Source organism: Uloborus diversus, chromosome 7 (genome assembly GCF_026930045.1).
Source record: "Uloborus diversus isolate 005 chromosome 7, Udiv.v.3.1, whole genome shotgun sequence".
Taxonomy (NCBI): Eukaryota; Metazoa; Arthropoda; class Arachnida; order Araneae; family Uloboridae; genus Uloborus; species Uloborus diversus.
Window position 1 is genome coordinate 70987198 of NC_072737.1, and position 24957 is coordinate 71012154.

At 34.6% G+C, this 24957-nt stretch overlaps 2 protein-coding genes across 2 annotated transcripts in view; both read right to left on the minus strand.

Annotated features, from left to right (window-relative positions):
• Window positions 1–764: 764 nt before the first annotated feature.
• On the minus strand, window positions 765–15103 carry LOC129226591 (uncharacterized). The gene is made up of 6 exons (XM_054861214.1): window positions 14860–15103; window positions 14094–14140; window positions 11872–12015; window positions 6204–6251; window positions 3336–3392; window positions 765–961 (listed from the first exon to the last, which is right to left on the minus strand). Exons 1-6 carry the CDS (start codon window positions 15020–15022, stop codon window positions 875–877), a joined length of 546 nt encoding a protein of 181 aa, XP_054717189.1. The 5' UTR covers window positions 15023–15103; the 3' UTR covers window positions 765–874.
• An 8133-nt stretch (window positions 15104–23236) lies between these two features.
• LOC129226437 (uncharacterized) overlaps window positions 23237–24957 on the minus strand; it is a 31072-nt gene continuing 29351 nt past the window's right edge. The window contains exon 6 of the mRNA XM_054861039.1: window positions 23237–23419. Coding sequence (XP_054717014.1) covers window positions 23333–23419 — 87 coding nt within the window. The 3' untranslated portion in view covers window positions 23237–23332. The remainder of the gene's footprint in view (window positions 23420–24957) is intronic.

Below are 24957 nucleotides of genomic sequence, written 5' to 3' on the forward strand. Positions count from 1 at the left end.
GCTAATTTATTTTCTTTTGATCAATTTTATAGGCTTTCAGTACGTTATATCTACTAATAATATTTAGCTGAAGAGTGTTTGAACGCGTTAATCTCGGGAAATACTAGTTCGAATTGAAAAATACTTTTTGTGTCGAATAGTTCATTAATTGAGGAAATTCAAAGGCTATATAACGTTACGCTATGACTAATAGGAGTGGAGCAGTAAAAAATTGAAATTAAATAATAATTATGATGCATCAGTAGCTTGAACTTTTGTTGCCCGAAAGCTCAGGCTGTAAAGCTCTCGGCCAGAAAACCTAGGGTCTCGGGTTCGAACCCAGCTGCGGGCGGGAAGATATTCAGCTTTTATTAACCAGCTCATTTAAAAATTAATTTATAAATCAAGGGGATTCAATTATGTTCTATTGAAATATATTTCTTTTCAAATATCTAACGGAAAACATCGATGTGGATAAGGGTGTGTATTCTTTTACTATATATCATATATATATCACAGCGTGATGTACTTAAAATAGTTTTTTTATATATTGTTGTCGTATTAACGCGAATGAAACCGCGGGGTAGTGCTAAAAATACATAAAGGGAAGTATAAATTGTTTCTCAATATCATTAGTGACCCTGGCAACGCTGGGCATGTTTGCTAATGATTGATAAGTCTTCTTTGACAGTTAATTAATACATCATAGTTGATTTTTGAATATATCAACTCGAGAAAAAGACACGTGATTCCCAGTGTTCGATAACTGACTATAATGATTTCTTTATTTCACTTCAAGTTAATGAATAAAAAATTACAATACAATAGTGATTATGTACTTAATTTTGTACATCCAGTAGAACTGTGAAATCATTTTGAACTTCCTTCTTCAGTTTCATTTTGTAAAAGCAAACTCACTCTTGTCCACTGATTTGCAATATCCTTCTTCCATGCTTTCTTCAATTAATGAATGGATACATGCCTTTAAAAGAAAATGCAATTGAAATTCAACGAATTTATTTCAATCAAAAGGACTAAGAAAATGTGAAATGTAGATCAGGTAAAATCTATATATATATATATATATATATATATATATATATATATATATATATATATATATATATATATATATATATATATATATATATATCAACTCTACTATATATATATACTATATATCAACAACTATATATATATATAATACATACAGATTGAGACTAAAACCTTGGGCAAAACTTTAAGGGACGTTAGAGGGGAGGATAAGAAGAAAGAATCATATTGGAACATATGGTGGCAAACACAATGCTGACGTGCTACATGCACACAAAGCCAGAAACTGATGGATACAAAACAGGATACAAATTTATTACACAAAGACAATTTTACACGACATTTCAGTTTTTAATAACGGTTTTAAGTGGTTATTGAAATTTGTTGACAGCAGGTTTTGACAAAAAATTTAATGTGTTGCGACGCATATATTAAAGCTACTCCAGGTCGTAAATTTTCAAACTGCTCTAACTCTTTCTTAAAAACTAAAATGTTGTTAAAAATTGTCTTTGAGCAATTAATTTTTAACTTCTTTTGCATTTATCAGTTTCTGGCTTTGCGTGCATTTAGAGCATCAGCATTGTGTTTGCTGCAATATGCTGCTATATGATCTTGCTTCTTATCGTCCCCTTAATACTCCTTAAAGTTTTGCCGAAGAGTTTTGATACACCCTGCATATATTTTAATCTATGTTTCAAAAACATTATTTAAAGCATGGTAAAAGATGACAAGAAATTGAATGTATTTAAAAGCTTTTGGTCAACGTGTAGTTACTATTTGACGGTGTAGCATTAAGTTGATGACAAATTTGGGACTGAAAAATAGAAACACCAAATCATTCTTATAGAACTCCATGTTAAACCATTAACGCGATTTCTATTGACAATCTCTGTAAAAACGTCGTTCCTGCATTGGTTTGAAGCCTCAATGGAATCATTGATGAATGAGTGAGTCACCATTAAATTACAGAGGGTATGTTCGAATAGAGTAACCAAGTAACCGCGCTTAACCGGTGACTAACCAAGTGCGTTCAAAGAGGTTGATGAAAGCTAATGAAAACATCCTATGGACATTCACCGTGACGTCATCAAATCAACCAATCGGTGAAACCGTTTACTCTATTCGAACAAATTGAGAATTTTTTCTCATAAATTTTAATTCATAGCAAAATATTTTTAATTTTCTATTCTTTAAAAGTTTTCGTAATTTTTCGCTGAAAGTTCTCTATGGATTGCTCTGTTTATCTTAAAAACGCGCAGCGTTATAATGCTCTTAATCGATTAGAATTGATGTAAACACGTGAAATATTCCTTTAGAAAAACTGAATTTAAGTCTCAATTTTATGAGCATAACTTCTTACTAGTGTACATGAGTAGAACATTCAGTTTTTTATTTTATGAAGAATAAGTAAATAAAAACGCTTTACAACATTTTAACTACATTAATGTTTGCCTTAACCGCAGGTGTAGCGATGCCTGTTTAGACTTAGTGATATAAAAATTTAAATTCGTTTTACCTTATCTCCTGCACAGCATTCTATTTACGTTCTTGGTTTGTGGATTGTGATAGATTCGTGTTAAAGTTTCAAAGGATTTGAATACACTTTATTTTTTAACCCCCGGCACACAAAGGAAGGGGGTTATAAAGTTGACGTATCTGTGTGTTTGTCTGGCTTTCTAGCGCATAAACGGAAGGACCGATGTTGGAAAAAAAAAAGTTTGAAAGGAGAGTTGATCGAGAGTGTTCTTAGCTAGGTTGCGTCTTGGATGACATTAATTTTAACGAAGATATTAAATAAAACCTCTAAAAGGTTTTTCGTGATTTTTGCGGTGAAAATACAGTTAATTTTTTAAAAATTAAACTGTATTTTCACCGCAATGCCAAAATAAAGAGAATTTTTTCTCGCGTCTGATAGAATGTGTTTGGAACTTCCACGTTTCATAGAATTCGAAGCAGTTTTTAAAAACGGCTAAGCCTTTATTCATGCGATTGATAAACGAATTCATTGTTGGCCGACAAGGAAATGAAACGCATTGATTTAAAAATTTTACCTGATGTCAGTTTCTATTTCATAGCAAATAAAATACTTGAGATTTATTTTTAACAATATAAGGCAGGATTTTAATTTTTTCCTCTTGATTCTACAGTTGCGACTCAGTCGAGGGTTTTTAAAATTTTTAATTTTGTCGCTGCTTGTTGACTATAATTATACTGATATTGAAATCTTGCTTCATATTAGTTGACAATTTCGCTCGTATCTTAGCTCAACATGTTTTGATTACTACGTGAATGTACGTACTTACATTGTATTCTTGAAGGTCTTGACATTCTTGGACACCATCAAGAGTTGAGCAAACTCTCTGTGATGAAACAAAAGTAATGTTGATGTAATTTTAATATCATTAAAAATTTTAATATAAATAATATCAATTAAAATGTTTGAGAATTTAAATTGAAAATCAATTGAAATAACGAAGAATTCCACGTTTTTTTGTCAATAACGTAAATATTTTCTGGGTTTATAGTGTTTAGTTCACCAAGGACATGGGCTCCCATATAAGGGGGCAAGTGGGGACTCAAGGTCCCCCCCCCCCAAAAAAAACACAGAACTTCCTTGCTTTTAGTACTTTTTTTCTTTGCAAAAGTGTAAAACATTTCTTCCCTAGCCATTAATGACTAAGTTATTAAAAATGTCAATTTTAATTAACTCGAATCTCTACTGAAATCGGTTTCCAAAGGGAAAATATAATGCTAAACCATGGGGAAAATATCTGAGCTCCCCTACAGTTGTGCATATGGGCGCCCATGAAGAGATAACGCTATGACTAGTGCTGTCTGCACCTAACAATTCTGAAATTTCTTCGGAGCAGAAATGTGTTCAATGGAGTAGTCTTGTAAGCATTTCCGACGACCCTGACGTTAATTAACATTGAACAAGTCAATTGTGTCATTGTAAACAAGACTGCCTCCAGTTGGTTTATTTTGTTTCACATAATGTAAACCTTTGATTTTCCGAATGATGAAAAGCATCAAATCATATACTGTATTAAGTATGACAGCGAAGAGTTGAACCTCCGCCCCGCCTTGTTTTAGAATTTTCCATTTTCGTAGAGGGACGATACGGAAAGGACAGTTGAAGATCGAAATTTGAAAGTGTGTTATTGGTTCTAGAGCTGAATATGTCAACTTGGAATTTAAGAAATTAGCCAAAGAAGTGAAACATTTTAATTTTATTCGGCCAAGGTAGATAGATGTCTTATTGAACAGGTCACATCCTACGTAAATGGATGGATCTTAGTTTTACTTTTTTCAGCAGCCATTGGTTAGAGACAACAACGTGTCTTGATTTAACTTCAATTGAAATTTGCCAAGAGCAGAGTTGCCTTAAAGATTGCAAAGCTTGTTATTTTTACTTTCTCAATCACATAACGAAAATATACTAGAAGTATATTTTTTTCACCTCACCAAAATCGTTTTATCAAATGATTGACAAAGGTCATTTGTTCGCGACTAGTTATTATCAATTAAGGAAATATTACAAAAATGACTATTACTCAAACATGTAGAACTTCACGAAACTTATCCACAATATACAGCACATAGTAAGGTATAAAATAAGAAATTACCAGACAATTGTGGTATGGAAACTAGCTCCTGTATAAAATAAGCAAACCGAAGACGTCAATTTCTATAGGAAAAGTACCTTCAATATGGAATATGATCCCCACAAGGGGAAATATGACGCATACAGCGATGTGTGATGCAATCAGTTACGCGGTCCATAGGATAAGAGAGTCATTCGAGTCATTTTTCTTGCAAAGCAGTTGCAAGTGTGACAAGAGTCAGAAAGGGCGGATTGAAAACAGCTAGACGCCACCCTAAAGTATCCCAAACGTGCTCGATAGGATGCAAGTCCTACGAACGAGCTGGCCATTCCATGTGCCTGTTGAAGATAATCATCTACGATACAAGCCTGCTTGCCTTTTTGTCCTGTAACAGCGAAGCATCGTCTATTGCCCTGGCATATGGGTGCACATGAGCATCAAGGATGTCATCTCTGTAAACCTGAGCTTCACGGTCCTCCTTGGAAAAACATGGAGGTATTTGTGTCCATCCAGAGGTACCACACTCCAAACACAGAATCTCTTCGCATGCATTTCTTTTATGAATGTTTGACGGATAATAATCTTTGCATATCAAATGACCGTTTCGATCATTTTATAGACTAAACATGGACTCTTGCTCATGCTGATGCATTCATATATGCTCATGTTGATTTATACTAGAATATTCTTCACGAGCACGTTTAGTTAGCTCACGCTTTGAGACCTAGTGGTTGCCTAAACACCAATTGCCTGAAGCAGGAAATGCAAGAAAGGCTCCAACAAGCAATGCACCGGCATATATATGGAACAAGATTTGTCCACTATAAAAGAAATTGCGAAAGGACGAATTGCTATTAAAGTTTTCAGCTTTTTTCTGCATTTTCTTTATTTCCCCTTTCAAAAATTGTTCGGAGAAAAAGGGCAATCATTTTTTTCACTTTAGACAATGATTAAAATCATTGTGGGCCATTCCACGGAAAAGAATAATTTAATAGGATGATGAACAAAATTTTGTTGCTTAAGAAATCACAAACGCATGTGTGACTTCTTAAGCAAAAACTTTCTTCAAAAATTATTTCTTTTTTATGAAATGTAGAAACTGTCACGTGTGGGACAAAATGACCATTTTCAATGGAATGAGCATATATATATTATTTTTTCAATGGTTTAAATAATTATTTCTAAACTAATGAGACATTTTTCCTTAACGTTGGAACCACAGCTTTGAAAATCTACAATTTGTTTCGTCATTGTTGTATTAATAGAGCAAAAATATTAGCTTATTCATAAGCAAGTTCCCATAGGTTTACTTTGGATGCCCCGCACTTGACGCATGTAAATAAATTTTATTTTAAATAACAAAATTTTTTAATAAAAATATAATTGTGTCATTAGTATCTTTGTATCAAACGTCAAGATTAAAAAAATGTTACCCCTGTTTCATTAAAATATTAAGAGATATGACGAAATGTTAATGAAATTTAAGCGTATTTTTGTTCCACACGTGACGGTGGAATAGCCCTTCTGCATTTAAACACGCAGTACCATTTCTTAAAAGATACTTACGGAAGCATACTCCATTATCGGCTCATCAAAGACTTCTGACAACTTGGCCTGCAGAAGAAAACAAGAATGTTATTATTTACCGAAAGGCATTTCAATAGATACAAAAGTTCTGGTTGTGGTAGTAATGCTTTCTGTACTTCAGAACTCGTACTGCTTTTGAAGTTACTGATATGTGGTACCAACACGACAACTTTTCAAAAAGGTGTTCAAATTGAGAAGGGATTCGAAATAATTGTCTACGCAGAGGATCTTCCATTTACTTAGTTAATTAAATGTTTGGACGAAGTTAATACGTGAATGCTTCCTAAACAAATGTGCTTAGCGGGCAAATCGTATCTGCAATACGCACAAAGTGAGACATTACTTTGAAAAGTTTAAAGCCTCCATATACTTGAAGCGCTAGTCCATTTTTGATGATTTTTAAAAATTATTTGTCATTGACAGACGGCCTTAAAACACTGTATTTATATTAAATATGTTACAAAAAAATACCATTATAAAATGACTGATACAATGTTTAGTAAAGTGGTGTTTTCAGAAATTCTAAACAGCTGAGTTGAAAAAAACATCTTTGTGCCTGAAAAGAAATGTGAGAAATAACAACGTTTAATTGCGCAAAATTGCAGATTACTACAGACACCTGTATCGGCGTTCCAATGAACCCTTTTTTCAATGCAAAAGATGCGAGCGTTTGGATGAAGAGATGTTCGACAAAAGCAACGAAACAGAAAATTAAACAGCTAAAAAAGGTAAAATAGCGATTCAACAGAACACCAATGAGAAAATTATAAATCAATAAAGAACCAATAGGGATGTAAACAATGAATATGAGCTTTCTCACTGGTACTCAACGTAAGCGAAAAGGAATTTATATCTGCGGAAGGTTTAGCCTCTAAAACAAATAAGACAATTTCATTAACCGTGAACTGCAAGAAAAGAAAAAGTAGAATGAAAGAGAAAAGAAACTGAAACGTAAACACAAAAATTTCGGAAAAAGACAAATAGAAGAAAGGGAAAATGCCAACTGCGTGTTACAAAATCGATTACAAGTTAAAAAATAACTAAGCAAGATAATTTAAAATGAAGAGAAAAAATAATAAAGCATGCAAGGTAGATAAAAATCGATGGAAAAAAAAGGACTAAATTTTAAAAACAAAAACAAAACTATAAAAAATGGAAGCCAGAGCAGAATAATACGAAATAGCTTTAAGATTGTTTACTATGTTAGAACAATTCCTTAAGATATGGAAATATTCTCAATGAAGATTTGAGTAATTGTGGTATTTTCGGATAATTTTATATCAGTTAAAATCGATAGAGTGATTTGAATCTCAACAATGTTCGAATAGACATATTAAATGGTTTTTCAGAAAACTTTAATGCCCTTTTAAGCGAAATTTGAAAGCACACCAAGTTTGATCTATATAGGTAAGATTGCAACTGCTATTAGTTGTATAAATTCCATAACAATTATATCTTGTGGAATAAATCTGTAAGAAAAGAGAACGAAAGTGTATCAATAGGAAAGAACGCCACTTGGAACTGTAAACGTTTAAGAATCATAACAATCTGATAACTGACAAATGGAAATTACGACAAAGCAACCGAATTCTTTGTGATGAAAGTTCTGTTGAGAACATTGATTTTGAGAGAGGATTTATTAGACAGCTTTTTATAAATGGAATCAAAGTAATCGGAGAGTCTCTATCAATTGCCTCAGCTTTAAGATAGTTAAGCTGCTCTTTAAGAAGTTCCGGTGAAAAACAGATATTAATAGCACCGAAAGCGAAAATATTAAAAACAGAATATTTTTGACGAGGAGGATGAAACGATAGTCTATGAGGAGGAAAAGAAACAGCAAAAGGTTTGCGATAAACTGTAGTTTTAAAACTGAATTTCAAACGTTTCTTGAGATTCTCGTTTGTCGAACTGAATTCAGTCGTATCGGTCGTTCGATGATATTTGAGATATCAAAAGGGGGAAAAATTGTTTGTCATGAGGTATAACCAGTGCTAGGGAGGTCCGAAACGTCCTAGCCAAGGGAGTCAATAAAGCTGATATATGAGTTACGGTGTGAACCCTTCCCTTGTCATGAAGTGCCAAAATTCCCTCTGCCAGCATGCTGTGCCTTTTGTTCTGAGCCGATCTGCGTAGCTTTGGCTGGATTTATCGTTAAATGCTGCCGATGAATCTTGAACATTGTAAAGACAAAACCGCACAGGTTATCCAGAAAAAGCTCTGAATATTTTCTTTATTACTAATAATAAAGCTGAAAGTCTCTCTGTCTGGCTGTCAGGATCTCTGTGACGCGCATGGCGCCTAGACCGTTCAGCCGATTTTCATGAAATTTGGCACAGAATTAGTTTATAGCATGAGGGTATGCACCTCGGAACGATTTTTTGAAAATTCGATTTTGTTCTTTTTCTATTCCAATTTTAAGAAAATTTTACCGAGCAAATTATCACAACGTGAACGAGTAAATTAACAAATTATCAGCGTGGAACTATAACATGGGCAAGCAAATGAACACAGCAAATTGGCGAGAAATTCATCATCCATTATTTGTAAATATACAGACGAACCAAATGACCTTTTAATTTTCAACTACGGGCAAAGCCGTGCGGGTACCACTAGCTGTAGAGTAAAGTAGCAACATGTCCACCTTCTTGGTGCTAGAAGATGCATTCTTCCTATGCCTGCTATGGTGAAATAGTGTGTTTTTGAGCAATCACGATTGCTTATTGTTCTCACTTGACCCTCTTTGATGTTCGGTTCCTTTTTCAGCTTGGACCAGGGTCTTCTGCACCACCACCGCCCGCCGTCTTCTGCTGGCGCGGCTCTTCTGGTCCTGAGCACTGTCCCTCCGAATCCGCTTCTCCTAGTTTGCGGCGTCCATGTCCTACACACACACACGCACGCTCGCACACGCCTTCACACACAGACAAACGCCTTCACACACAGACACACGTCTTCACAGACACACATGCCTTCACACACATACACACGCCTTCACACACATACACACGCCTTCACACACAGACACACATGCCTTCACACACAGACACACATGCCTTCACACACAGACACACATGCCTTCACACACATACACACACGCCTACGAGCGTACACACAGGTCTACGCACACACACAACTATACACACCTAACCGCCCAGGAGGAGGGGCAGGTTTGGAGGCACAGGAGCCGTTTCTAGAAACAATAACTCCAATGAGTTGGGTCCTGTCGCAACTCGTGATTGCGAAACACATAATATGAATTCAAAATTTCAAAATTCAAATTATTATTATTATTTTTTCATTATGGTTTCTTATTCACTTTATGTTAATCCGCAATCAAGAAGCAAAGGACATTACTTCATGATAGCAGACATTGAAAGAAAGCGGCATTTAGTCCCATGATGTCGGGCACGTCGCTACTTAAGCTACGACCAAGGGCTGTAACCAAACAGCTGCAATTGAGCAAAGTTGCTTCAAAGGAATATCGAGACAAGATGCAAGCGCTTTATTCGGCGCGTAGAATATACAACAAAACGGCCTTTAGTTAAACAGAACGCCACTTACAACTATCTACAGGTATAGAGGAAAATGTTAATATAGGTACCTTCTTTTGTTTTTGGTTTAAAGTTACTTTCGATTCGAAAAATTCTAGATTTTTGTCTTTCGTTAACAACTATGACAAGTACCTTAAAAGCGAGAAGGCAAAGCAATGATTAATATCGCAAATTTCATTTCATCATCATCATTAAGTATTAGACAAATAGCCTGTTCCGGCTTCTTTGTCGCCCCACCGTTTCCTGGGCCAACCACGGTCTCGTATGCCGCTTGGTCTGTAATAAAAGGCAGCTCTTGGAAGTCTCCCTCGTGTCATACGTCGAACATGGTTTTTCCAATCGTAACGATATTCCGTAATTTTTTTTATTGAGGCCGAATATCTGTGATTCCTTTCTAATAGATTCATTCCTTATTTTGTCTAGGATAGTGCAGTTCTTCAGTGATCGCAAATACTTCATCTGTGCTGCTCGAATTCTACTAGTTTCTTGAGTGCTCAAAGTCCATGTTTCGGAACTGCATAGTAAGGTTGGCACCGCCATAACTTTATAGAACTGCAGTTGTGTTTCCTTTCTCGTTTTTCTCTTTAGGGTTCTTATAAGGGTTGTACATAAGTGTTAAACTGTGTAGTTTGTTTTGAACATCATTGTCGTGTTCAAAGGGGATGTCACATTCTACGTAGTTGAAGTGCTTCACCTGTTCAATAATTCTATTATCAATAACAATTTTACTTCTAATTGGATCTTTTCCCCTAAATGCCATTGTTTTAGTTTTCGGGATTCAGATCGTCATGTTATATTCTTGGCATATCTTGTGGAGTATGTAGGTGGATTTTTGAAGATCGTCTTCATTGAAATTCAATCTCATTTCGAAACGACAATTTATAAAAAGCTTTAAAAAAGTCATCAGAAAAAATGGGTTGTAAATATGGGCACCTATAAAATAAATTCACCAAAATTGTTTAAAAACAGGATAAAACTATGCAAAATTATGGAGAATTTTTCCTACAGGGAAAACATATTTTCAGGAATCGCAAACATAACTGGTTCTTTTCAGTCCCAGCACAATCTAAGTGTACTCAAATTTAGCACGAAACACATTTCATTCACACTTCTCCCCGAGTGTCTCCAGAGTAGTTTACATCATGAAAGATGCAAGTAGCATCACTTGAGAAATAAATTTTTTAGTTAAAAAAAAGAGGGGATGTTATTATGGGCACTTTTTAAAAAGGGGGCCATATTTACCCCAACTACACGTAAGAAAGATGGCCACCATCACATGAAACGTAGAAGCGTGCATGACTAATGGCTTTCGTTTAACGAGCTCAAACGGTTGCGACTGGTCGATTGATCACGTGACAGTTAATGACATCAGTCAATGCTAAAGTATTGGTGGTGACGTCATTATTTGTCATGTGATGAGCAACCGGTCGCTCATTGAACGCAACCCTTGTGTGCTTCAAAAAGTAGCTTAAGATCTCCGCTTTCCGGATATCACTGTGAAATTGTTTTTAACTAAACATAAGAACATGAAAATAAAACGATTTCCCACTTCTCTAAAAAGTTTGCAGTCAACATCAATTTGAACAAAAACTCATGCTGCACACATACTACATCCTACTTGAAAGAATGCCTTCAACTGCTCTCTGTTATCTTATATTAGTAACAGTCCTCGTCACCAGTCTTTAGCACTAGGGAGGGGTGCCCATATTTACACCTCTGTGCCCCTTTTTACACCTTTTCCTCTAATAGAATAAGATGTTAGTTTGCGTGTGTGTGTGTGCATTTGTATCGCTCTTTCCGGAAAAATGGCAAGGCATAGAAAGATGAAATTCGGCATATATGTATACACTACTGCTTAGTTGTAAATAAATGTATGCACTACTACTGAGATGTAAATAATTATCGGGTTTGCACGAGTTAAATTACAAACCGAATAAAAAATTTCAGTTTTATTTCTAAGTCTAAAATTAAAATAAATTAAGAAGAAATGTTAAAAACTGACTTTATACAAAAAAATAAATAAATAAATAAATTAATTAAATAAATAAATAAATAAAAAATAAATAAAAAATAAATATTTATTTGATGCTCTTACTTACCATTTGCTCTTCATTGAGCTTGCAAAACATCTCATTACTGAATTCTACAGCGTTTTCATCTGACCAGAAAACGTCCATAAAGCATAAATGTTGTTTTTCTGGGGGAGTGGCTTCTTTGAAAAGTTCGTAAAAGGTGTCTTTTGTCTAAAAGGTAAAATATTTTAAAACAACACAATTATTTACTTTTTTAAAAGTCAAGCGACAAATCTGTACCTCAGGGCCAGACTAACGTAAATCCACTTATCGATATTCTGTTTATAACTACATTGTATTAAGAATCGTATTCCGCATTGAGCAATAACAATGTAATTCTGAAAAGAAAGAAAAGAAAAAAAAAATGTTTATAAATAAAGGGTGTTTTTTTAGAAGTAGAGAACTTTAGGTTCAAATAAAACACAGATAAATGTTGTTTATTGCCATGAATGTTGCTTTATTCGAAAGATGATTCTTTGCCATTTTTATTTAAATATGATTTCTGGCATATGGCCACCTCGGCTGTCTCCGAGAAAGTCCAATCGGAAAGTCCAGTTTTCTCACTTTTTGCAGCAATGGAGGCCTTATGTCAGTGATAAGGTGGCCAATGTTCTCTTCCAAGGCGTCAATCGTCTGTGGCTTATCGGTGTAGACCAGAGACTTCACATAGCCCCACAAAAGGTAGTCGCATGATCTTGCAGGCCAATTTACGTGTCCATTACGCGAAATTATTTGTTTACCGAACGTTTCTTTCAATAAATCACTTGTGACACGCGCTCTGTGGCATGTTGCACCGTCTTGTTGTCTATTCATGATGAAATGGCAAACCAAACTGAACACTAAACAAGTGACAGCTATCAAAATGGCACACATATCGAACACTGTTGCCAACTTAAAGTTCTATACCTCTAAAAAAACACCCTTTATTAACAAATGTTATAAGAGCGCAAGGTCCAACATTCGTATGCACTAGAGAAACGTTTTTACGTTATCCTCAAAAGTAGTGATAATGTGTATTATGTTGGATTGGCTTTGAGGCACAGTGAATAAAAAATTTTTGCAATGCAAAAAAATGTCTTTATTCCTGCAATTGCTATAATCGTTGAATAAATTTTCAGTTGCATTTTTTTATTATACTTATTTTTGTCTATTTCAGCGAATCAATTCTTTGACAATAAGTCTAAATTAAACTTTTTTTGGTATTGGGAATTACGGTAAATTATTCTCATCTTGCTGCATTCACGTTAGTTTTTTGTTAGAAAGATAATTTTCAAGCACTATAATGTAATTTTGAATTAATTCCGGCACCATTCTAGACAATCGGCAGCGATTCAAATGTCGAGCTAAGAATTGATTTTCACTTATTCAACATTCTCATAACGTTTTTGTTCGTTGATTAAACGAGTCCGTTCTTTTTTCCCACGGGTAGAGAAAAAAAAAAGGGTTTAGAAGTGAATTTTTTCCACTCTTTTCTAATAAAACTAAAATCTTTCGATACGACAGTTATTTCATATACAAGGTGTCCTGAAAAAGACTGACTGTTTTCAAAAATTTATAACAGGAGAACGGTTTACGATAAAAAAGAAATTCTTGCAGAAAATTCATGTAGTGGGCGTTAAATGTTTTCCCTCAGTGTTCAAAATTTTAATTCAAAAATGGTTTAATAGATGGCGCTTAGCACATAGCTATGCACATAGTAAACCGGTAAGTCAAAAAAAGAAGAATTGAAATTCACCGATTTTTTCCTCCGATTGCGACGTGGGATTACAGCCGACGATTGTTTGAAAATATTGTTTTGTTCTTTTGTTCATTATTTTCGAAAAATTATGGTGTAATTTTCAAATTTTTTTTTATTTACGGTCTTACTATCTGCAGCGCCATCTATTGCAAAAGTTTTCAACTAAAATTTGGAACTCAGGGGGGGGGGGGGGAATTTACGGCCCACCACATGAATTTTCTGCAAGAATTATTTATTTATCATTTACCGTTTTCCTGTTATAAATTTTTGAAAATAGTCTTTTTCAGGACACCCTGCAGAAAGGTCCGTGGTCCAAAAATTAAAGTTTGAATAAAAAAAGAACTATTCCTCGATTTTTTAAACGGTTTGTAAGCCTTACCATCAGTAACCTACTCAAAATGGGAAAATTTCGAAAAAGTAGATCTGATAGTTTCTGAGTTTACTCCGGACATGCAAATTTGGAGTTTGTGTTAAATCAAGATTTTAAAGAAGGCTGAATGGAGACACTTACCTTGTTATGTACCTTTACGACGCATTCTTTCACACGTAATGGCACTTCTAAAACAAAAAGAAAAAAAAATCTAGTTAGTTAAGCATTAAGAACGTTCTCTTTTTCTGGTACATGTTTTATTATCTAATACCTGGAAAAAAAAATCCTTTTGTAACGCAATTTGTCTCACAATATATGGTCAAAAAACATCATTTGTGTTTCTAAGAGGGTCATTCCATATCAATTCAACCCAGAAAAAAAATCTTAACCTGACCGTCTCAGATTTTCATGAAACTTTTCGAACACTTGCTCTTCGATTGTGACTGAAAATCTCGAGAAGCAATGAACGGGATCAAACAAAAATTGATTGACTGGTTGACCTTAGATCTTTAGAGGGTATAAGAGCTGATTTAACTTGTGCGCCAACAGCTAAAAAGGGATGGTGCAATCGAGCCTTATTTCTTGTTCACTGCGAGTGCTGTATCTCAAAAGGTGATCACTACATAATTGTCTCTCCTATTATTTACAATATGAAATAGTATAATCTCGCAATACTTTATCCTGTTCGACCAGTAGGACATCTACATTATTGTACCAGAAAAATGTACGGAAATAAATTAACAAGGCACATGCGTTTTATAGGGCAGCTGTCAATCTCTATAGCTAGATTCCTGACGGATTGACAAGTAACAATGACTTTAAAACTTCATTTTAATCCTACTCTCTAACATGCTACGTTCAAAGTTGAGGAAACTATCGTCTTCGAAATGAAAGTAAAGGCCCTTACTTCGTTCGCACAGCATGTCGGAAAAACAGTCGTAATAAAAGCTGTATATGTCGTCTGCATTATATGAGCCCGCAGATACATTTCCGATCATGCAGATACCAAAACAGAAAAGAAATCCAAACATTAGGTCTAACTTAACGAAATTATTGCAGTTCATGTTCATTCTAAGCGACAGAATTAAACTGGACCGACCTCAGATTTTTTGCAATGTATTTTGATACAAAGTTATCATTTATAAACGCATATTATCAAGGTATAATGGAATGAAATATTTTGAGTGAACACATTTTATACATTTGTTTAAACATCTCCAACAAAGACAAAAGGAAGAAACATTTTAAAAATAAATACATTGTGTGAGATGGTTATTGTATAGAAGTCCGTGCTATTCTGCAGAATTTTATTACTGCTAAACAACTGAGGGAAAAAGAAGTTTTTGTTCCACACGATTCTTTAGTTCACTTTCATCACGTTTGGTGAAAACAGTAGCTCAAATACAAATAAAATATCACCAAAGGTCTCAAGCGGAAAATAAACAAAGTGACATGCGATAACGACAAACAGAAAGCAGTGCCCCTCAAGGCGCAATTTTCAGGACTGCATTATGACACGGAAAGCAAAAACAAATAAAAAAAATATGGTATTATCAGCATGATAGATGAATGACATTGCAAGTGTCAATGTGTCATACATTGTGGACCGAAAATGCCTCCATCTACTTGGCATGCACAACAAAATACATTTCTTGCAGTTTAAGGGCATCTCAACGCCGGGAAAATCTCAAAAATTATGGGAAAACCCTTTGAAAAGAAGGTCTGTACTCTAGTTTGACGTATGGAAAGCCACTGAATTGGCATGACCGAAAAATATTCTTCATCGCTATTGATCGAAACTCTTCTAAATTCAGAAATTAACCCAAGAAAAGTCGCGCGGAGTCCTGAGTAACCCCAGTCCTTTAGCACCTTCTATTTTTGAATGTGCAATTCAGCAAACTTGAACCCGAACTTCAGTAGCGTAATTTAAAAATGTTTTCTTTCAAGAGCACCTTCCGGTTATTGGTTTTTTTAATTGTTGAAAAACCGTATTCGATTTATTGAAAAAAAAAAAAAAAAGCAACTGTAGGCCAAATACAACTGGGGATCACATCCAAAGAACCAAAATCTCTTGTGTAAAATGTGAAAAACTTACAAGTTTCATCCTGGAAAACGTCTGGGTCAAGAGCATGTGACATTTCATATGGGTATGTATTTAGTGACTTTCCAGTGATTTTTCCTTGTTTCGTTTTTTTTTTTTTTTTTTTTTTGAAATATGTTAAGTATTTCTTGGAAAAGAGCTAAATTAATCAATATAAACTCTCTTAAATTGCGATTTAGGGGAATGTGAGCAAAGTGAAATGGTGAAATATTTACTTTGATTTTAGCACCACCTGCCTAGTCATATTTTAACTATGTAGTAACACATGTAGTCTATTCCAGTCAAGAAAAACTTACCTCTAAAAATCAAGGAATATGATAAAGCAAGCAATTTTCAAAAATTGATACTCATATTGTAATATTTTGTTGGGAGTCAAAAATTATTTTTGTCATTATTAAATGTGATCAGGTTCTTGATATTAACATCTTAAATATTAATTGAGACTTCCTAATATTCAGTGCAGTATTTGTTTGTTTAACTTTAAGCTTATTTGTATTTTAAATGCTTTGTGCAGTTAGTCAAGTGCATGCGAGACAAAGCAGATGGGGCAAAGTGAAGCAGTCCATTTCATTTACTTATTCAATCCTTTATCAAACCACTTACGTATTCCTTTATTAACTATTCATTCACATTATTTCAGTTAATAATTCAATTATTTGTTCATTCAATCACTTATTTTTGTATTAATTCACAATTTCGGAGATTTCCAAACTTTAGACCTCCTCGGACCCCCTCCGGAAAATCACGAAATTCATGGATTCACCCTCCGGCGTGCGCGTTAAAAAAAAAAAAAAAAAAAAACCGACACGATAAAATCTATTTTTTTTTCTATTATATTTTACCCGTTTTTTCTTTTTAAATTTATTTATTCATTGTTCTATATATTGTTCAGAGCTCTTGTCTGGTTTTCATTTCTTACATTATCATTATTATTTTTAGTTATGGAAGTAAAATTCTATTTGAAATTCATTAGGAATAAAAATGTTATCACCAAACTTCTACAACAAGTTTACTAATAAAAATGAACTTTTGAAGTTAGTGAAGAAAACACTGTTATCCTAGTTTAAGTGTGTTAATTTTTCGTATGAGTTGTATTTTTATAACATATTAGGATTTTAATTATTAACTATAGTACTACCCTGGCAGCGTCGTAATGCTGTGATTGGGATTTGCGTAGCTTTCACAATTCTGCCTGCTTAAGTTTGCCCCAATGATAAGGAGTCACCGCCAGTGTTGGGCATTAATCAATTATTTTTTCAATTGCCTTGTTAATTGAGTAAAAAAGTAATTGCAATTAAATTAATTGCAATTGAACAATTAATTGCACTTTGCAATTAATTTAATTGGATTAATGTACGTTAATCGTTTTTCACAATTAAAATAATTGCAATTAATTTTTTTAATTGTTTTATGAAACAACTAAAACTAACAATTAACTTTATGTATCAATTGGTACAGCGCAGGGTACAGAGTCAAAAGTATTATTCAATTTCGTATTTTCGTTCAGTGCTGATTGCTTGCTCGCCGCGTGAAATAGGCTCGTCTAGGCAAGCTTTTTCCAAACGTAAATGTTTGTGTTTTAATTAAGTGTTTTAAATTTGTGTAAATCATTGTTTTAGTTTAACCCATAACAGGGGAGGTGAGAAAGAAGGACATAACAGGGGACGTGAGGTCTCAGAGACAGCTCTGTTAAAAAAAAATAATAATCATGTATATAATTAATATACGTTTCTGAAATTTCTCTCAGATGTTATTTAGAATTTTATTAGTTAAAAAAAAAGGAAAAAAAATGTTTCTGAATTTTTAATTGAAATATACCTTTTCTGAGTAAATTTCGCTGGAAACATAAGATTTTGTGGGAAAAGTCATATGCTACAGTAAATAATTTATTGCTCGTAATAAAGTTACTGTTGAGCATTGATCTTTTATTAGTTGCTAACATGTGTATTTAAATAGATAATAATATGGTATCCGTCCAGCGTCCACGTCCCAGGTAGACCTGTCGCCTGCACAGTATATTATACAAAACTAGTATTTTTTTTAAGAGTTAGTTTTAATTAAAATTCATAAAACAATTGACAATTGTTAATTGTAGCAAACTACAATTAACAATTAATTAATCGTTAATTGTAATTTTCCACAATTACAATTGATCAATTCTTAGTTGTTGTGGTAACGTTTATCAATTAATCAATTGTTAATCTTTAATTCTTCATGCAATTGAAATTTGCCCAACTCTGGCTACCGCCATGTGCTCGCTATCGGTTACCATTCACCGGAAACTGCAAGCTGTTTTACTCATCGCAATCAATGCCTTATTAATCCTTTAAATGTAATTATAATATTAAAAACGTATGCTTACCGATAATACAGAAAAACATAAACTAATTTCACTTGCACCAGTGTTACAACCTTTCTCACCGCTCTTATTTATCAGTTCACCACATACTAACTACATCAAGAGAGTCCAGCAGGTGAGGGTTCAATGTAGCATAAAGTATGCTAATAATGTCAATATATTCTGAACACTAAATGTTTTAGGCCTTGACAATTTGATCAGATTGAAAGGACGATTGCCCAAAATTTGGTGACTGTATGAAAATCTCAAACGTCAAACGTTTACTTTTACTTTAAATGATTTTACTGAATAAACGCAAGCATATTTATTATTTAACAAGTTCATAAAACAGTGGTACTCCATAATTAGTAAAATCGACTGCAAACTGTAACATTTGATATATTATATTTCAGCCTTTGCTTGAAAGTTTGAATGTTGACTATTCGCAACTCCAATAAACTATAGCGTGCGCTGCAGCCACTGTCTAATGCCGGATGAAAAAGGTAAAACAAACAAATGCCGTAACTTTTAAACTTGTTTTAAAGCTTAGTGAATGGCAGTAATTTTTCATCGTGTTGTGGGAAGTTTTCTTTTCTATTCTTCTGAAATTACTTTACACCATAAACTGTTGAAAGGTTGTTGGTTCGGTAGTATTGTTAATCACTGCAAGCTAGCGTATTCGAGCTCTGGAGTTGCAAATTAAATTTAGTCCAACTTTTCTACGTTTTAGTGTTTTCACAATTTCGCTCTCTGCTGCGACACTATCATTAGATTTTCAAAAAAATACTCAGTATACTTAATATAGTTTTGTAACACTATGAACCTCGTTGTGTACACAAAATTAATTAATGTGCAGTGTGTTTACTTCCGAGAATTCGAGGTGAGGGGCTGCTGCGTCCTGCATGCACATAGGCAAGAACTCTTTTATTCTTCACTAGTGGCACCCGCACGGCTTTGCTCGTAGTAGAAAATCAAAAGGGCATTTGGTTCGCCTGTATATTAAAAAACAATGGATGATGAAGTTCTCGCCAATTGGCTATGTTAAATGGATCTCCCATGTTACGGATCCACGCTATGATGATTTCGTAATTTACTATTCCACGTTGTAATAATTTGCTAGGAATTTTTTTTCTTAAAATTGGTATAGAAAAAGAACACAATCGAATTTTCGAAAAATCGCTTCGAGGTGCACACCCCCATGCTACAAAGTAACTTTGTGCCAAATTTCATGAAATTCGGCCGAACGGTCTAGGCGCTATGCGTGTCACAGAGATCCTGACAGAGAGAGATCCGGACAGACAGAGGGACTTTCTACTTTATTATTAGTAAAGACTAGCGGTACCCGAACGACTTCGCCCGTAGTTGAAAATTAAAAGGTCATTTGGTTAGCTTGTATATTTACAAATAATGGATGATGAATTTCTCGCCAATTTGCTATGTTCATTTGCTCGCCTATGTTCCACGTTATGATAATTTGCTCGGTAAAATGTTCTTAAACCTTTTGTGTGTTAATTAGCATGTGAGTTTTACCGGGTTAAGCAAGTAAATATTCGAAGCCAATGAAGTAAGTTCATCAAGTTTACAGAGCCTAAGTTATAACATTGGCATTGACAACAATAATCAGTGTCGATGAATGGTTTTGGTTTTTAGTGGTTCTCAAAAATTGTGTAATTTGAGATTTCAACAGTGGGTAACAGGGAGATCTCAACACATCTACAGTTCTCTCTGATTTGTACATTAAAGTCATGTCTGAACAAAATACTTTGCGTATTTATTTTATTATTAGTATTACTATTATTTTGATGAATTTTTGTCTTTCGCTGTGGTGTTCCAATGAGGTTCGGGTACGCAACCGAACAGAGTTCAAATCATGGTGAAGCCAATTATCCCGGATTTTTGGGGCTTCATTTTAGTGTTGAGAAACCTTAGGTCCAAAAGCTTCTGGCTCCGCAGAATACACGAGGCATCTGCGCAACAAGACATCAATACAAGGACCCAGAAGTTAGGGAGGAACTCAGTACTTTCGAGGATGTCGAAAACAGTGAAAATGACATGATGCTGCTAGACAGAAGTTGAAGTGTTCTGCAGATTGTAATAGGAGTTCTACGGTGCTTGTGTAAAAAAATAGCAATCAAAGCCAGTTCACTTGCAGCAAATGTTCATAGTAAAGAGAGGGGGGAGGATTGTAGTATTGTATTGTTACAGCAGGTTTAGGTCGTCAGTCTTTTCGTCATCCTGGTTTATTGTTCATATATTTGGTACAGAACCAACTGCGTTGAATTCGTCTTGTCCGTCCCATAGATATCTGTTGAGTTCTCCCGCAGTTAAGGGAGAGGAAAAATGGACAGTTGACTTTTGTGGTTTCTATAGTATTTATACAGTGTGGTTGGAAGCAGCGCGCTACAAGTAGCGACGCTACTGTAGTAGCTACATTTTTAGTAGTTTGTAGTGTAGAGCACTACTTTGGAAAAAAAGTAGAGTAGCGAGCAGTTCAATACAAAAAAAAAAAGACTTTTTCGCGATTTCGAGAAACTACTTTTAAATCAGTTAAAAAATATATATATTAATTTGAATTTTTGCAATCTTGAATTCAAATTATGTTTTTCGCAATCATGAGCGTTTGTGTGTATGAATGCGCGTGTGTGTTTGTGTAGGCGCATGTCTGTGGGTGCGTGTGTGTATGTAATGCATGTGTGTGCGTGTTGAGTATGCAGTGCTGTGTGTGTACGCGCGTTTGTGTGTAGGCGTTCGTGTGTGTGTGTGCAGGCATGAGTGTGTGTATGTGTGTGTGTGTTTATGTAGGCATATATGTTTGTGTCTGTGTGCAGGCATTAGTATGTATATGTGTGTGTGTGTAGGAGTGTGTGTTTGTGTCTGTGCGCAGGCATGAGCGTGTGTGTGTAGGATATGGACCAACCTGGAGACGGTTTTCGCAAGAGGAGCAGCATCGTGAGGCCGGTCGACGCGACGGTGGTGCTGGCAGAGGGTGCTGGTGGGAAAATAAAAGCACAGGAATTCAAAACAGTCAAGTGAGAACAATAAGCAATCGTGATTGCTCAAAAAGAACCGATGTGGTGAAAAGGCTGGTGTTGCTATTCTAATGGGGATGTAAGTGAATGTTTTTTCTTACTTAATGTAAAGTTTTATGTGCGAGTATCCTCTTTTAAATGGGAATTTCCTTAAACTTTTATTCTTACTCAGATTTTAACGGGATTTTTATTCCGATCATTTTGGTGTTTTAAACGAGGCCGTTGATGTTATTAAGAAATTGTTGACTTCCTTTTGATGAGGATTTTAAAGGTTTGTTGTTCTAACTCTAAAGTGACATTTTAGGATTTAAATTCGAATTAGGATTTGTAATGGCTGTTGACTCTATTTTGGGATTTGCCTTTACAGTTTTAGGCGTTTTTCTTCTTATATTTTTTATGAGCGACATTAGTCACGTAATCTCCATTCCTTTCTCCAGCAAAAAAACATTCATTAATTTAGATAACCGGCGTAGCGCCGGGCACCATTTGACGGGGACTGGGATTTAAGGGAAATGTCAACTTTGTTTAAGAACTGTTGACCTTATTCGAATAGAAATTTTTAAGAATTGTCTTCCCTAACTTCTTTTCTCTAGTACTATAAGTTTTCCTCATTTAAATTATGTAGTTTTTCTTTCTTTGTAACTATTGGGTTTCTGCCTGTATTAAGGCTCCTGTATATACGAGTCGGCGCATCAGCTTAAAATTAGTCATTTTGGATCGGAGCGCGTGTTTGAGTGGTTGTCTTTTCTGGCGAGTTATCGCTTTCACTGTGAGCAATTATTAGCGGCACGTGAATTATTCATTAAATAAAATATTATTTCGGCAAATTTGTCGAAACCCGAAACTTTGCTGTGGTAACCCTAGCAGCGCAACAATGAAAAATCCTATCCAAAATGGCAAAACTTAAGCTGATGCGGCGGCCTATCTATATAGCGGCTCTAGCCTGTATTGGTCATAAACCTGAATCGAAACAAGATTTACATGGACGCGAGCGAAGTCGCGTGTAAGAGCTAGTTTTTAATAAGTATATGTTTCCGTTTACCTTAGAAACTCTCGCGCTCTTGTCCACATATAGAACAGCTGTTTGTATGCAATATAAATGTGCGAAAATGTCTAATAATTTTTGATAGCTCTCATTCATATACAAAATCAATTTTGCACATATAATCTACTTTTCTCATTTTCTTTTTAAAGCTATTGAATTCAAACTTTGGTGTACAAATGCTGCCCGGGTCCATTCCCTCCTCTCCAAGTGACTGAACCTCTCGAATCGATTCATAATACGTGTACTCAAAGAGACAAATTTTACTAACTTGAAAAACGGTGCAAATACTTTCATCCACAATTGGTGCCCGGTCCCAATTAACAACTAGAGACTTTACCCAATTTGTTAAGCATGATTTGGAAATTTCTAAGCGTAGAGGGACTAGTGAAACAGTGACATTGTTCAAACATAACAAAGGTATTGTTTTATTATTTCCGAAATTCTAAATTTTTGGAGCCATTCCTGATGCTGTATAAAAATTGACTACTGTCTGACCACGGATTGAATGAAAAGACAAACATCAGTTTTACAGCCGGAAATGGACGAATCTATTATTTTTTACTGATGTCAGCTTTTGCAGAAGCAGAGTCTCATTCAAATGAGCGGAATACGTGCATCAAATTTTTACTTAACCCCCTTATTCACATAGATTCGTCGTATCTAGACGTTTGGAAATTAAATGCAATCCGTGGATGGACAGTATGATGTCTTGAATCTATTGAAGACATGTGAAGTCCTTGTTTAAATAAGTGACAAATTAGATGTTTTCTTTATTTTATTTCAAGTTAACAGCATCATCAGAGTTATGAACTCAATTTTCAGCAGCAAGTAGAAATGTGAAAACATTCTGAAGTTTCATCCTCACTTTCATTTTGCAAAATTAAACATGCTTTTGTCCTTTGATTTGCAGTAGCCATCTACCATGCTTTCTTCAACCAACGAATGGAAACATACCTTTAAAAGGAAATTATACATTAAATTTGACACTTTAATACTCATCAAAGTGGTAAAAAATGCTTGCAATGTAGATACGGTAAAATCACTATACCAGACAGTGCAATTAGGTATATTATAGTTCTCGACGACTGTACTCAGTTTAAATGTTGCATAAATTGAACAGCTTCAAGATAGTATACAGCTGGTTGAGACAAACTGCATGCGCCTTTAATGTAGTACTACAGTGGCCGCCGCTTATATGAATCACGTTTTTTCGTAACAGTTTTGATTTTATAAAGCGGCTGATATAACAAAGCTGCTAATTCATTCAAGTAGGATTCTGCTCTGTTTTTGACGATTTGATTCATTAAAGCAGTTGATTTAATTAACCGGCGTCCACTGCCCTTCGAAAGTTTTACAGTAAACAAGAATAGAATACTTTAAACAATGTGCACGAAGTGAGAAGACAATATGGTGTCCCCTACTTTTCTCGGACATTTAAACTAGAGGACCCTGTTTTTCAGTTTCAACCTTACCTTTTGATATATCTAAGGTTAGGAGGGCTTTTAAATATCGGCGAAAAATAGGGTAAACTGACGGAAGAAGTGGACATTCAACGCCTTGTCCCTTGCCGAGACAAAAATTTAAAAAATGATAGCAAGAACTCTTAAAATCTGCACCTTAGAACCAGACTAACGCAAGTCATGTAATCTCTACTTTACAGGAGAGAGGGAAAACGTTTTTCTGGCGCATGAAAATGATGGGACGTGCGCTCTTCTAACACTGGTGATAATTACAAAAGTTTTTCCAGCTATTCGTTCACATGACTCGATGCGGAATAGAATTCTACACTCTACATACAATGCACTAATTATAAGGGAAATCGCAAATTTTGGATTTACGTTAGTATGGCTCTGAAGTGTAGAAATTAGAACAAATAACGATTTTTAAGTCTGCAAAACAATATCATCCGTCGTCTCACTTTCTGTTGCTAATAAAAAAAAAATATTTATTTTAATCTGTGCTTCCAGAACATCAATTAATGCAAAGTACATTTTTTTTTCCAAAAATCTTTGCAAACATTAGTTTTGAACTTAAAAAAAAATAAATAAGAAAAATAAAAATAAAAAAAAAAGAACGAAAACAAACTCTTTATTTTGAAGAAATGAAACGTTTTAAACTGATATTTCTTTTGAAGACATGAAAGTAAAAAATTAACATAAAACGAAAGTAGCTAATGATAATGAAACCCGCGATCATTTGGCGTTATACGTTGCTAAGTTGAAGAAATATGATGCCAAGAAAGTGCTGAAAATCCAGTCCCAGATTAGTGACATTGTTGAAATTTTCACCAGCAACCTCTGTAAAGTTTTTGATTTTGCATAGGTTAAGCAGCACCTTAGGAAACATACGTTGATGAGTCAATATTGATTATTAATTTCAATTTGAGTGTTAAGTCACTCTAAAAGTTTTGCATGGTACTATTCTTTGGAGGTTATTGCAATTATTCATTTTGTACTCTATGCTTAAGTTTCCTACTCTTGTCATTATATGGA

Bases quoted from the DNA above. Each gene is read 5' to 3' on its own strand.
- LOC129226591 (XM_054861214.1), bottom strand. From the start codon at position 15,022: ATGAACATGAACTGCAATAATTTCGTTAAGTTAGACCTAATGTTTGGA. The intron at 14,141-14,859 runs GTAAGGGCCTTT...TTTTTGTTTTAG, and splicing joins CGACATGCTGTGCGAACGAA to AAGTGCCATTACGTGTGAAA. The intron at 12,016-14,093 runs GTAAGTGTCTCC...TTTACCTTTTAG, and splicing joins TCGTAAAGGTACATAACAAG to ACAAAAGACACCTTTTACGA.